The sequence below is a fragment of the Lichenostomus cassidix genome, chromosome 3, assembly GCF_008360975.1.
Source record: "Lichenostomus cassidix isolate B80296 chromosome 3, HeHo_3.0, whole genome shotgun sequence".
Classification (NCBI taxonomy): domain Eukaryota; kingdom Metazoa; phylum Chordata; class Aves; order Passeriformes; family Meliphagidae; genus Lichenostomus; species Lichenostomus cassidix.
The window spans coordinates 61426115-61441227 of NC_139483.1; the positions used below are offsets into that span (position 1 = coordinate 61426115).

General features: G+C 36.6%; 1 protein-coding gene across 14 annotated transcripts in view; it reads left to right on the forward strand.

Moving 5' to 3' along the window:
* Positions 1-15113, forward strand: part of TRDN (triadin) — a 228633-nt gene that overhangs the window by 26306 nt on the left and 187214 nt on the right. For all 14 annotated transcript variants that reach the window (XM_085056055.1, XM_085056050.1, XM_085056056.1 and 11 more), the window contains exon 2: positions 11438-11647. In XM_085056055.1, the coding sequence (XP_084912181.1) occupies positions 11443-11647 (205 nt within the window). In that variant the 5' untranslated portion in view covers positions 11438-11442. The remainder of the gene's footprint in view (positions 1-11437; positions 11648-15113) is intronic.

Here is a 15113-nt window from a genome sequence, read left to right on the forward strand (position 1 = left end):
AACACACCATTAGTTTTTACCTAAACCCTGAATTCTATTTGTCGGTGTCAGTTCAAGATCCCTATTGTGCCCTAAAATTGAAAGGATATTTTCCAAAGGATACTTTCAGACCAAAAACAGAATAAAAGAAAAAAAGAAACCCAGCCCAAACCCAAAGCCTTCAGATGAACCATTTCTATAATGGCTGTCACTACTTCCTAGAATTCTTTTCTTATGGGAACATAGACTGAATACAAAGAGTATATCAGAAAGAATTTTGAGTTTATATGTTGATTAGAACATAACTTTAAAAACAAGCTTCTGAAAACCTTGTTTCCTTTGTGTCTTAGGTGCCTGTGTAGTGGGCTTGCCTTTAGCTACTCTGTAAATACACAGATGGAGTACTCTCATATTTATTAGAAAATAACTCCCTGACAGAAGATAGACCTTGGTTCATCTATTTACTATAGCTAGCTACTCTCTTTTGGGAAATTGGTTATATTATTTTGTAAGCCACATAACAGTTTTCTTCAGCAACTCTCTTTCAGTTTTCTCTCTTACAGACTGCATGGCCTGTAATGTAGTTGCAAATTACCATTTACAGGTGAGAACTAACAGTGACATAGATGATTGACTTGTAACAAGCATTTATTTTAGTTTTCCCCTTCTGTCAGATGATAATTTTTCTCTCCAGTTTTTAATAAAGCAGTTATATATATATATACACTCACACTGCATAACTCAGTATTGTAATTTCTTTTTTTTGCTAAAAATACCTTTATCTTCTGCCTCTGGTAAAGCACCTGTGACCAAGTTTCTTCAATATGACTTACGAGTATATACAAACTATGCATGTGGTGAACTCCATATTTGACTGCATAGCTCCATGTGGAAGACTTGTCAGACTTGCAAGAGGAGACACTGCTTGCACCATAACTTACAGAGAATACTTTAAACTATTGTTAGAACTACATTCATTTTCAGAGCCTGTACATACGAGTCCATTACAACATACAAAGTTGGTCCAACCTTCACGGTCAGGTTGCTCGGAAAAAAAGAAATCAAGCAAATGATCTTATTAACCATTCCTCACTGCACTTAATTGAGGGAAAATAGTAGTTCCATCAGAGGAAACACAGACCTGGAATTGTCTTTACAAAGTTTCTTTATACTGGTAGACTTGTCCAGTGTGAAGATAGGTGTGTGTAGCCTACTATTTATTCTAGCAAATTTCAATATTTATTAGGATTATCATTGTTTTACAGATGAGAACAGATTTGTTTTTCAACAATAAAACATACATCAGGGTTTTTTTCTAATCCCTTCTGAATATATCAAGGCTGTGTAGATTTCAGTTTCCAAAAACTAATAACAAGGGGACTATGTACAGTGTGCTTGCTTCAGGTCTACTGCTATTTAGAGATAAATGGCAATCGTTTTCTCCAACCTTCATTTTGACATTTTAAAAGATAAGATGTACCTCTCAGCTTATATCAGCTCAGAAGTGTGTCTAAATATCCCTTTGGCATCTCTTTCTGAAATGTCAGATTTCTAAGATGAACGGGAAGGTAAAAATTTTACTGTTTCAGAGCGCCAATTTATTTCCAAAGAAGGGAAGGTATTACTACCAATCAATAAAAAAATTCAGACGTGGAACCAAACAAATAATGGATTTTTCAGGCTGCTGATACTTTGGGATTGAGTGCTCAGAACACAGTTGTATTCTTATCTGATCTGCATACTGAGAAGCTGGAAGTGAAACATTTGGTTTTTTTTTAAATCACATTTCTTAAAGACAGTGTAAAAACATATCAAACTGAAGAGATACTTCAAAGAGAAAAATGTTAATTTCTAACTTTCAGATCACGAAAAGGTGAAGTCTGCTGCCTTTTGGAAAAGAAGCAGCCCAGTGTCCCTTTGCAATATCTTGCTATCTAGTTTAAACTGCAGTAAATGACATTTCTCTTGTTCTTATCAACTGCACTTCCTCCACTTTTGATTTTATAAAATAATTTATCCTATCTTCATTATTGTTCACTCCTGTGGTTGGCTAAATTCTAAAGAAATTACTGCAAAAATTATATAGTTTTAAGTAAAATGACCTGTAAAATTTCCCAACAAAACCTGTCATACTTTAAACCTGGTCCTTAGGCCTTCCCTTAATATTTTTTCCCAAAGTAATTTGAGATATGAGTTATTACAGTTAAGTTCACAATACTAGTAGTCATATAAGACCAGCAGCACAGGAGATCATTTAGCTACTACTTGCTGAAATGCATGTCCACACAGGAAACAATCCCACAGAACAGAAGGTTAAATTTCATACCAGAAAAATGTTCTTTATAAGAATTTGGAGTGAAGACATTTTTACACTTCCTTGCTAAGGTACAAGACAAGTTTTCTTCTGCTTAATTTGAAGTGTCAACCTATGATCTACTAAACTATGAAATTCAAATATGTAAGGAAAGATGGAAATTCAGCTCCAAATAGTGAAGTTCAACGTTTGAAGTGATTTAGGGCTCATCTCATATGAATTTTGGATGGGATGTGGGCACTTAAATCCTTCAGATATCCTCTGACCTAACCAGGCCCTCTGAAGTCAAAGGTTAGAAGTATGTCAGCTGAGAGGGAGTTAACTTATTTTAGTGCTGATTGTATTTTAAAGTACAGTGTAATTTATGTCTGGCTGAAACTGACTTCCACTTCCCCTCCTTGAAGTTCTCAGATTGCTTCAAGACATTTGTACAAATAGGTAGATTCTTAATATGTAATTTATCTAATACTACATTTCATACCTTGGCTTATTCCAGAACAAACAATAGCTAGTATTAATGTTTCTTCAACATTGATGCATTCCTGAAAAGGCAGTTTTCTTTCCTGACTGGAGCAGAGATCTTTTTGCAGTTATATATACTTATTCCTTCTCAAAATCTTCTGAAGATCTTTTTCATCTGTTAAGTGGTTACAAGAGCACATTGAATTTCCCAGCTGTGCTTCCCATGCTTTCTTCCCTACTACCCCATTCCATTCTCTGAGATTTTCTAGACAAACCATCCTCAATTGCTACTGCTTGAATTTCTCTCCTTGATCAGGAGGGAGGGGAAGTCCAGGTTGCCTTCAGTGGATTCTGACTCCCTTTGTACAGTAAAGGTCCAAAGCCATCATTTGAATCTGCATGGCAAGAAGTTAACCACATATGTCGACTTATTACATGAAGTACAACCAGTCTTTTATATACACAAAAGTATTTTTAAGGCAATATTTGTAGTTTTCCTCAAGAAAAAAAGTCAGATGCAGGAGTTCAAATAATTTTAGCAGGTGAAAAATGAAGGTTTGAAAGTATTTTGTCTTTTTTCAGAAGCAACTGGTTAAAGAAAAGGTTTTAAGTTCAAGCATTTAATGATCAAACTCTGCCCTGTCAATATACTTGCTCAGCATTCAGGGATATGAAATAAAGGAAATTCCTGAGTCAGAGATTATATTTCCATATTCAAAAGTCCTTTTTCCTTACATGCAGTTGCCCAGTCCCTGCTGCAACATGGCTGTACATCACTGTAAAGTAGTTTTCTGATCATACAGCTATGAGGATTTTCTAGTTACTATTAAACTATTTTCTTCAGAGATCCTTTGCTTTTTTTCCACATAGTACCTGATAGTGTACTGTACCTGCACTGGGTTTGGATGGAAAGATTTTGGTAGTGGGAGAGGCTACAGGCGTGGCTCCTGTGCAAAGCTGCCAGAAGCTTCCCCCATGTTTGATAGAGCCAATACTTGATGGCCCCAAGATGGATCTGTCACTGGCAAAGCCTGATTCCATCATGATGAGAGTAACACCTCTGAGATAAAATATTTAGGAAGGGGAGAAATAAAAAAAAAAAAAAATCAACCAAAGAGAGGGGAGAGAGTAAGTGAGAGGAACAGCTTTGCAGACCCCAAGATCAGTGAAGGAGAGGATGCTCCAGGCGCTCGCAGCCCATGGTGTAGCCCATGGCAAGGCAGCCTGGCTCCCTGAAGTCCTATAGGGGAGCAGATGTTCACCTGCAGCCCCTGGAGGACTCCACACCAGAGAAGGTGTGAACCTATAGGGGTCTGTGACCCCATGGGAAGCCCACGCTGGAGCAGGTTCCCAGCAGAAATGTGACCCTCTGGGGATTCAATGCTAAAGCAGCCTTTTCCTGAAGGACTGCGCCCCATAGAAGGGACCCACACTGGAGCAGTTTGTGAAGAACTGCAGCCCATAGGAAGGCTTCAAGTTGGAGAAGTTCATGGAGAACTTTCACCCATAGGAGAAACTCTGTGCTGGAGCAAGAGAAGAGTGTGAGGAGTCCTCCCCCTGAGGGAAAAAATGCAGCAGAGACAGCATGTACTGAACTGAGTGACCACAACCTCCATTTCCTGTCCTTCTGCACTGCTGCAGGGAGGAGGCAGAGAAAATTTGGAGTAAAGTTAAGAGAGGGGTTGAGAGATTTCGATTTTATTTCTAATCACCTATTCTGATTGATTTAACTAGTTTCCCTACATCCAGTGTGTTTTGCTCATGATGGTAACTGGTGACTGATTTCTCCCTGTCCTTATTTCAACCCATTAGCCTTTTGTTATATTTTCTCTCTGCTGCCCAGGGAAGGAGGGGAAAAATATGTCTTTGGTGAGCACCTCACATCCAGCCAAGGTCAGCCCATCACAGTATCCCAACAAACTGCAATCATTGCTATCCCAAAATATATATCACATGTTGCTGTATAGCATTAATAATTTCTAGTTTTCACCCCACAGTATTTAGTAATAGTAGTGTTATTAGTATTATTTACTGATATTGGATAAAGTACACAGTTTCTTTGGACTAGATAATGAAATGGCTTGATAGAATGTATCTTTTCTTCTAAAAGCTGCTTATTGAAATCGATGAAATGAAAAGATTGGTGTACATAATTTCTAGGAGAATGAATAGAAAGATTAATACAATTTATTTCTTTAAATTATCAGATGTTCTGTATTGATCAAAAATAAAACCAATACAGATATAACAACAGAAAAGGAAATTAAAAACTTACACAGCACCAACAACCATAATAATTATAAGTGCATTTTCTGAATCCAATCATTCAGCTAATTTTCATACACCGTTCTCTCCATATTCCATAATCTCTATTCTATTTCTTTTGTCATGTAGAATTGGTTGCTGCACAATCTCCAGCCCTGTTTTCCACATTTCATAAAGAATATTACATTTTTATAGCTATCAGTCACCAATAAATCTGCATATGTTCTCTCATATACAGTCCCAGACTCAGCTTCCTAAGCCTTTAGTCTGCAGGAGGACTACCTTAAAGTCTGAGGACTTTGCGAGTGCACACATGATGTGTGTTGGGAGGTTTTTCCTCTTTGCATTTTAAATATGTAAACAGTAAAGCAATGCTTCAGTACATTGTGTGATAAATTTTAAAGCATGTAAACTCTGGTATCAGCTGTGAAACTCCATTTATATATTATTCCATTTAGTTATTCCAGTTGCATTCATTCATTCATATGTACGGGGCAAATTTGACACAAAAGAGAAGAAATTGCTGAATGTCAGTCATCTGAAGAGAAGATTTATGCTGCACCTCTAAATAAAATAGCTTTTCTTAAAATTGTCACATTTCTGCTCAAAAACTTGCAGCAGTTTCTCCATACTCCGAAGACTTACACTAGGTTCCAATCACCCATTTCTGGGCTGCACTGTAGTTCCTTGTCCTACTCACAGTCTGTTGCAGATAATAGTGAGAGAGGAGCTCTCAAATATAAGCTGAAATTGCCTGTTGTCTTACCCTGTTTCTATCTTCTTCTCTGTCAGTATTAGAAATTTCTGAGTCTTGTCTGTATATTTCCATATATGTCCAACAGAAATCATGATCCATGTTAGTGGATCTAGATAAGTTTCTAACCTATTGAAGTTTACCAAGACTACAGATATTCCACAAAAAATGGTTTTAAATCCACTGTATTTGCACACTTCAGCAGTATTTAGAGGAGATCTAAAGGTTTTGACCAGCTGCAGTGCCCTTGCTCCTTCTCCTCTGAAATATCCTGCACTCTGTCACATGCTGTCCAGTACCTGCATCTTTGGCCCGTGGTGCTGGCTGGATGAGATGATAGAGGCTCTCTGTTCAGTGCATACAGTGGGACCTGAGGGTCTCTCTTCTCTGTGTTCAGCATTTTATTTTTACATAAATATATAAACAAGAAAAAAAGGTCAAAAAAAGTCATTAGGCTGCTTCAGGAAAAAAATATTATTACTAATATTTTACTGTAAGGTACTAATTCTTAACAAGGGCAGTAATCCTGTTTTTTTCCTTTCTGTTTGTATAAGCCAAGGGAGAAGAAACCCTAACAGAGAGATTGAAACAGAAGGATGCCACAGTCAGGCATAAGTATCACCTGAACAGCAGGTGTAGGTGTAATCCTTTCTTTTGGTAGAAATCATTTTCCCCACATGGGGAAAAAGTGATAATTACGATGCCTGCAGGTCTGTGGACTCACTAAGGGTTATTTGCTGAGCTTGAAAATAATGTGGGAGATTATCATATATCCATTGCCCAGCTCCTCACTGAAGGGCTCTAATCCCTTGTCCTCCTCTCCCTGCGGTACCCTCCTGGCTGTAGGCTGACTCCTGCTTCCTGATCGCAACAGTGGTGGACTGATAAGGTCACCAGGTTAAAGCCCAAGGCTTGAGCTGGTGCTTAACATACAGTGTCAATTTATACAGACACTTTCTCTCTTTTCTGCTTCCTTAATTAGTATTTAAATATTCTGAGTGAAGTGGAATAGGTCAAACAGGAGCCATTAAGGACCTGAATCCAGAATACTCTATAGCCTACTTATTGGAGTGCTCATCTGGGGAGTAGAACAGACAAGTCAAAATCTACCAGCTTTCTCATTTAGAGCAGACTGCACTGAGGTTTCTCACATCCCAACTGCATTGCCCTAGCAACAATATTATTATTTAAAAGAGAAAAACCTCTTTTTTTAGTATCGTGAGTAGCCCTCTGCTTTTAATATGCCTAGCCTTAAAAAGACATTGCACATAAATATTTTACTTATTTTTTGTGCTATTGGCGGAATGAAGATCATTATACATAAAATAGCTATGAAGTAACATAAATACAGTAAATTACTCTTTTACATCTGCATGAATGTGAATGAAGTAGGTGTTTATTAGTTTTGGAGGCTTTTTTTGGTTTTGTTTTCTACTAGAGTAGTGGAAGGTATAGCTGTTGAACTGTAAGATCAAGTACCCATCCTTAACCATGGAATCCTATACTTATTATGCCTTAAGGAGAGCTCAGCCCACAAATACAAAGGATATTTTATCTAAGCTGCCAGGAGTACAAGCTCACTCCAGACTCTGAAAGTCACATGGTGTTCTCCTCAAAGTTGTCACCAATTGTCAAGGTTTATTTATGCTTACGAGACCTTATGGGTCTTCAGATTGTATTCTAAGTGACAACTCTGAAACCAGAGGAATAGCAAGAATCTTGGAGTTTTGGCTGTTTAGAATTTAGCAAATCAATCTGTTGATGTAAAGGTGACATTTGCGACCTGATGGGGTAGTCCTGTGTGCATGAGAAGTTGTGATGTGCAGTCAGAGGTATATATCCCTGGAGTAATCTTTTTATAGAAATGTATATATAACTTTCTAAAGTTCCCATCCTCATTGAAAATCAATAGCAATCACAACCCAAAGTGCCAAGAGGCTCTAGCAGACATGTGGCAGTGGATTAAAATTGGATGGCTGAAATTGTAACAGCCTTCAGCTGCACCCTCCACTCCTGTGATGGATGTTGCCTCTCCCAAAGCAGGGACAACTGATCTGCTCATGAATCTCCTGATCCACTGCAGTGCTCATCGAAAATAAACCAACATGGATTCAGGCTGGCTGTCATATGGACACTGTAATTTGTCTTGGGAGAAAAAATGTTTATTATTTGGATGGCAAAATGCCTAGGGAAGTTCAGCAATCTGATTTTAACCTGCTGCTGAATGACCTCTGTTAATTGTAAATGTAGAACTCAATGGCTCCATCAGGTGATTTCAAAGCAACAAAAATGCCTGTCTTCCTCACTCACCCACAGGGCACCTGAAGCCCCATTGACCTCTAGGGCAGGAGCTCTGCCTAACTTTGGCACTTTTCTGCGAAAAAGGAGAATCACTGCTGGCTGAACTGATGGAAACTTTGTTGTATCTGCATCCCCTTTTTCTCTATTGTCTAGCTCTATTAATATCATCACTGAAGGTTTGGGGAGAAGGTTGGAACTCATGGGAGCTGAACAAAAATATACAGAGTGCCTAGACACCCTGAAGCAAGAAACAGGCAGAGAAAAGCATGAGGATAACACCTTGGGTACTACAATAACAGAATGCTTGTAGGGAGAGGGCAATCATCTCAGTGTTATTGCCTCTTCTTTTTGGAGTCATGAAATGATGGTATCAACATACAATCCTCCCTACATGAGATTATGTAGCAGCAAACAATGTCTTTCTCAGGAGTCATCAGGTAAAATCCTCCAGCCAATTTTGTTTGAATAGGTATTTAGGGACATAAAAATCTAATTTCTCTTTGCTTTAAGACATTGTGCCTGGGGGATTTTTTGCCAGTTCCAAAGTTACTATCCTGTAGATTTTGCTTGCTGGTCCTGTGAGGATGTCTTTGATAATGTAAAGCATTTAAAACAACACTGGAAATCTTTCTTAGGTCCCTGAATCACACTGCAAGCACCTGTACCAGGAACCTCCAGCAGCATAACAGCATTTTCCTAGCTTGACTTCCAGTCAAATTTGAATCAATAGCTATTCATTCACATTTTAATGAATGCATCTACTGTGATTTTATTGTATGACATCCTGAGTTTTTAAGGGGAAATCTGACTTGACTACATCAGCAGCCAAAAGCTTGCTATAGATAACCTTCTAGAACACTTGAGCTTTGTCTCTGCAGCATTGTTCTGATTGATAAATTGTCAGTTACTATTTTCTTCACCAAAGAAGACACATAGGGGTCTGAGTTTGAAAAGTTAGGTATACTAAATAGGAAGGAATTATTTTTGCATAGCAACAGACCTAGAGGAATGATCCTCTGACTGGCAATTATAAGTCTATATCTCTATACACACATAGAGTTTTAATTGTGTGTATTATAGCTGCAAATATCTGCCACTAGGATGTCCTTGAAGACATGCTGTGGTGCTAATCAGATTTGTCAGGATGAGACAGTACCTTTCTATTCCCTCTTACACATCATAAACTCTGACTGATATCCCCAAGGGGAAAAATGCATAATGTGTCATTTATGACCTGTTACATGCACAAATTACTTGCATCTTGTATGCAGTAGGATAACAAAATGCTATTGATTTTGATTTTGACTTAGGAAGCTGGTCTTTATTGTTAGTTGTCACTTGGCAGAATTTTCCTCCTGCTGAGGAATGTTTGATCTAAAATTTTTGTTTGGAGAAATGGAAGCAGTGATGGTTTTATAATATTTTTTTTAAATTGTATATATTCTATCCTGGGAGATAGGCATTATCTATAAGCAGAATAAATATTCTATAAATAAGACTAAATTTAAAGTAAGTAAGAAAAAACATGTAATATGCCAATCTTGTTTTGCTTTTACAACACTGCTGTGTAGCAGAGTAGTTTTTCAGGGCTTGAAGCAAGGTGCTGATCAGCACCAAGATGCTTGTGTAGAAGCAAGCTTAAAAGGTAGATCTAAGGGAGCTACACATTAATAAAATGCACTACATAATAAAATAGAATTAAAAAAAAAGAAATCTAGAACAGATTGGGGTATGAATTTGAAAACTCAAGAGATATGACATATTAAGAGTTAGGGAACCTCTTCCACCAAAATTGCCTTTCCCAAATCTATATGTTTTTGTTAGATACATAAAAGGACATTTCAGTATCACTTTAGGATATTGTTTTAACACTCTACAGAAAAGGAAAAAAAACAATATTCATTAGCATAAAGACTGGAAGATTTGTTTGGGTAAAATTGGAAGGGAAAAATATATATGCATGTGTAGGTAATATTAAGGATCTTATCCTTTCTTCATTTATTTCTTTACAAATATAAGTGTTGTGATTCTCAAAGAGAGTCTAAATAACTGTTGTGATGGAAAATGTTGGAAAGTATGCAACAGCCTGTACCTTAACTCCATCAATAGTTTCTGAGTGCATATTCGTAATTTTCCATGCCAAAAGTGAAATTAAATCTGCTTACCTTCATATAGAACAGCTCTATCACATAGAAAATATCAGTTTTATAAGTTGTATCAGCTGTGAAAGAAGATAAGTGAAAAGTGAAGATTTGAGCAAACCAGGTGTCACCTGATTCCTTGAAATTTTAGATGTTTGTGCAGGCAAGGGTCCCTTAAATCACTGACATTAATTTAGGAATGCTGTTTTCAACAACCAGACCAAGACCATGTGTAATATATCTTTGACTATTTTAACTGTAGCATACAAGCAGATATTGTAATCTAAGATAAGTGGAGATACCATGGTCATCTAGCAGTTTGAATACTTTTACTATTGTTATTGTATATAATAGGAAAAAAAACCCCTACCTAGATTTTTAGGTTATCATTGTCTTTTATGAAGTAGATTAATTTGAGACTTTCAAATATGGTTAGGTTTCAGTTAACATAGTTTTGGTTTGTGTCCAGAATTAACATTTTTAATACCTCAGGAAGAAGTAGGGAAAGTTACTAGAGTTACTGTCCATTAAATAGTTAAGGTGTGTCACCTGCTCACTGAGCTAAGTAGCATTCACCTCCCTTCCAGCTTTTTAGTACCAAACCCATGTTTTCTGGAGTCAAGTCTACTTTGACATTGCAACTATTGTTTCTTAGGAGATTATTTCATTAAGTGAAAAATTTCACAAATAAAAGTATTTACAAATCAGCTACAATCTTATTCACAAGTTTTAAGGATCCTGGACATGTAAATAATTTGGGTTTCTGTTAGAGGAAATGGAGTATATATATATCATTGCCATTGTATATATATATATTGCCATTGATATGTGTCCTTGACAGCAGAATTCCAGCCAAACCTCAAGTGGCATAGATGCATTAGCTCCATTAAAGTCAATGGAAGTTCACTTATTCACATCACCTGAGAATCTGGCCTACAGCCCGTAACAAGACAATCTTTTGGAGGGTTATAATATTTTATGCTTTCATCAATCACTCTCCTAGGCTTGTAGCTATTTATGGCAGACTAAAAAATGTCATAATATAATCAAAAAGGCTGGTTGTGACTATTTCCAGAAAGTGCAAGAACCTTTCTTTAGTGATACGATATTGATACTTATTTTAAACATTCTGACTACAAAGCAATTTCAAAACAACATTCATATTGTTGACTTTAAGGCTTCAAGTTACATTCTTTTCCTCTGTTTTGACTGTTTGCATAGGACACATGTCTACAACCACGACAGTAATAGATGGTAAGAACGGATCCGTTCCTTCCTCTTCCATGAAAGTGGGCAAGAAATCAGTGACAGAAGACCTCATGACAACGTTCAGCTCACCAGCAGCATGGCTTCTCGTTGTTGCTCTGATTGTCACCTGGTCAGCAGTAGCTATTGTAATGTTTGACTTGGTGGATTACAAAGACTTAGCAGGTAAAATTCATCATATTCTGTTTGACACCTTGTATATTAAGATGTAAATATTTATTAAGCAGTGTGGATTACATAAACATGCCTGTGTCTCACCTCCTTGGGGACAGCACAGCATCTCTACTGAGTTTACCAAGAACGAAGGTACTGTGAGAAATGTCAGAACATATTAGTTGACACTTCATACATCATTATAATTTAAGTCTCTCCATTTTGCAGCCCATCCTCATCCTGGAAAAGGAGTATATTGACAGTAATGTAAAATGTATATGAGCATTTAAGGTCAGATTTCTGTTTTGCAATTCCTATATACTTTCCTTTCTAGAAAAATAAAATTAGTTATTAATTCATATTTTCGGAACTATAAAGTCTTGATTAGTTGCCTTGAGTATTGTGATGTCTGCTTACACTGTTCAATGACCAGAAAAATGCAGAAGATCATGCTAACCCTAAAATTTAACTTCAAAAACCATGAGTACAGAGGACCAGATTCTTAATATTAGTTAAGACACACCCTTGTCTTCAATAAGGGAATAACTCTAGTGTAGTTTAAAACATGACAAGATAAATGAACAAGATCAAGCTTTGGGTACATACTGATTACTGAGGGCAAAGATGAAAATGAAGTGGGTGGTACAAGGACTGAAATTTTAATTTAGGAACAGAAAAAAGGGAGCGGGGAATAGAAAGGAATAAAATATTTATGCCTTTTATCTGTCAATGATATATAATGAAAAACAAATTAGCTACCAATGTTTGTAAAGGGTATGTATTGTTCAGCAAGCCTGCAGCAGTAAAGTTTTTGTGGGGCAAACAGCCAGTAACGATCAAGACACATGTATGTAAAGCAGAAAACAAATTATTAGGGTCCTTGTCATTCTTAAATGAGAACTCCACCTCTAAAGTTATCACATCTGTCACAATAATTAACTAGGAATTGAAATTCGGACTTCAGGCTTTTAATTCAAAAGAAATTAAGTTGATGTTTTGGAGTAAATTTCCTGGACTTTATTAGTTTACTGATAAATTCATAGATTTTTTTTGTCCTGCTATATATCAATATTGACTTCAAGATTTACTTAGAATGCTTTCTAAACACATATAGATCTTGAAGGAAACCAACCAATCATGGATCAATAGATGTCACAGAGCTTGAAATGTGGAGAAAATGTACCACAAAACTTTCTTAAATTTTTTTCTCATCTATCTTTGTTTTCAGAAGGACATCAATAGAGTCCCAAGAAAACATAAATTTATTTTTGAGAGATCCTTCCAAAATAAACATCAGTTTTTAGTTTGGACACCACACACTCGATCCCTACCACAGGGATACAAACCAAAAAAGAGAAACTATCATATTCTGCTTTATTTTTCCATATTAACTGTTAATCAATCAATCAATCAACCAACCAGTCAATCAAGTTCTTACTATGTTTTCAATGAACAGTCAAAAACTAGGGCATAATTCAGACTAAACTTTCGAAGTCAGAAATTTCTGAACTGGCTGTCAGGTCACACATGCTCAATATGTGACAAGTCAGGGTAATGCTAGACCAAAAGAATCTATTTGTACTGGAGATTAAAGGAAACTTTCTAAGTAGATGGAATTCTGTTCATATTGTGTTGCTTAAATGAGCTTAAATCTCACAAGGGTTGGTGAAAACTGACATTTTCAGACCAGGATGTAGAAATAAAACAATGTAAAATTTAATCTTCAGGGTGAGATTTTATTTTGTGGAGGTCTCTGTGAGATGATAATTTTGTATTTTGAGTTCATGAGTTTGTTTCTTTTTCTTCCCAGCAATGTTTCTGTTCCTAAGTGATTAATTAAGCCAGCATTCAAATCAAGTCTTGATGATCAAGTATTTAGAGAAAGAACTGCTATACTTCTTTAGACCAGGATTTGTTAGACTGTTTTCTGTATTTATATTAATGTAACAATAGTTACATAGCTATTATCATAACACTTTGGTTCAACTCCTGATTTCCTACTGATTTTTTGCAAGTTAAACCTACTGATTTATAAAAATTCCATGGAAATAGCTGAAGATTTCACACAGAATCACCAAGCTGATATTATTGATACAAGAATATTTTTCACTTTTGGACAGTTTGGCCCTTTGCCTCCTGTGGAAGTAACGACTTCCTTTCATGTAGAAAGTAGAATTTGGAGCATATTTCTAAGTGGTTCTTTAAATCGAAAACCCAGTAACTTTTTTCTCTTGGGTTTGACATTGTTCTTTGAAAAATCAGACCTGCATAAAAAGAGTGAATAGTTATTTTCAGGACTGTAAATTTAGTTTTGCAAGCATGATTAAAATTAATTTCCTAGTTTTCAAATGCAAATGAAAGATGCCAAAGAAATTATATTAAACTGCCTACTTTTTAAATCCATAAAACGCAAAAAATTCAATGTATTTTTCCTTAAAGAACACTTGCCTTTCATAAGCCACTGCATTCAATTTCTTTCCCATTTCTCTACCTGAAGTTCCATGAAGTTCAAGTTCAGAAAGTATGCACAGAATATGAATGAGGCAGGCTGAGACAGCTGAGCTCAGCCTAGAGGAGACAGGAGGGTGACCAAGGAGCAGCCTGCAGATTTTTGAAGGGCAGCTACAAAGATGACAGAGGACTCTGATCTATGGGCTCCCACCAGGGACTTTCACTGTGTTTCCGTGCCAGAAATGATCGACTCCATAGCAGAGCTGCAGCAGTGACTGCACTGCTCAGGAGTGACTGCAGCAGAAAGCACAAGGAGGGTGACCTAGCAAACCAGCCTGGGAACTCTGTGGCTTAGGAACTGACCTGGATTTTTTCCCCCTGGAAAATACAGCAAGTGCAATGCTGTAGAGTATTAGTTACCCATAATTCACAGAGATTCATGGAGCTCAGTAGAAACACTACACATGAGCTGAGTAAGAAGTACTTTAAACTTGAACCTGAGCATTGTTTTCCCTCAACAATTAACAATTTTACTCTCATTATCCGAAAGGGAAATATTTCCAAGAGGACATAAATTAATAATGTATTTTAGTTCTTGCATATTTTTTTAATTTATCAGTATGGACTTCACAGCACCTTCTGTGATTAGAATGCCAACCCATAGATTTTGCTTCTTGATTACTGTGGTTTCCATTCTCTTAGAAGTAAACTATCAAGTTTGTGAAATTTGAACAATTATATAAGATGAAATTTGTTCCAGAACTATATGAAAAAGAGGTGTTTAGTTTCATCCTAAAGTAGATGTTGTAAACTACCTTTTTGCTGACCCTCTTTATTCAGCATTTGGAAAGTAGCTTTTAGAACTGAGGGAGGCTGAGGGAGGATAGCAGCTAGGGTTTAGGTAAGTGAAGTTAGATTACATGAATTCAAGTTCCACTCACAGAAAGATTTAAGATACATTTTTGTGTAATTTTACACATCCAGAACATGATGGCTGTAAATTGTATAGCACTCTGTATTATTCAGG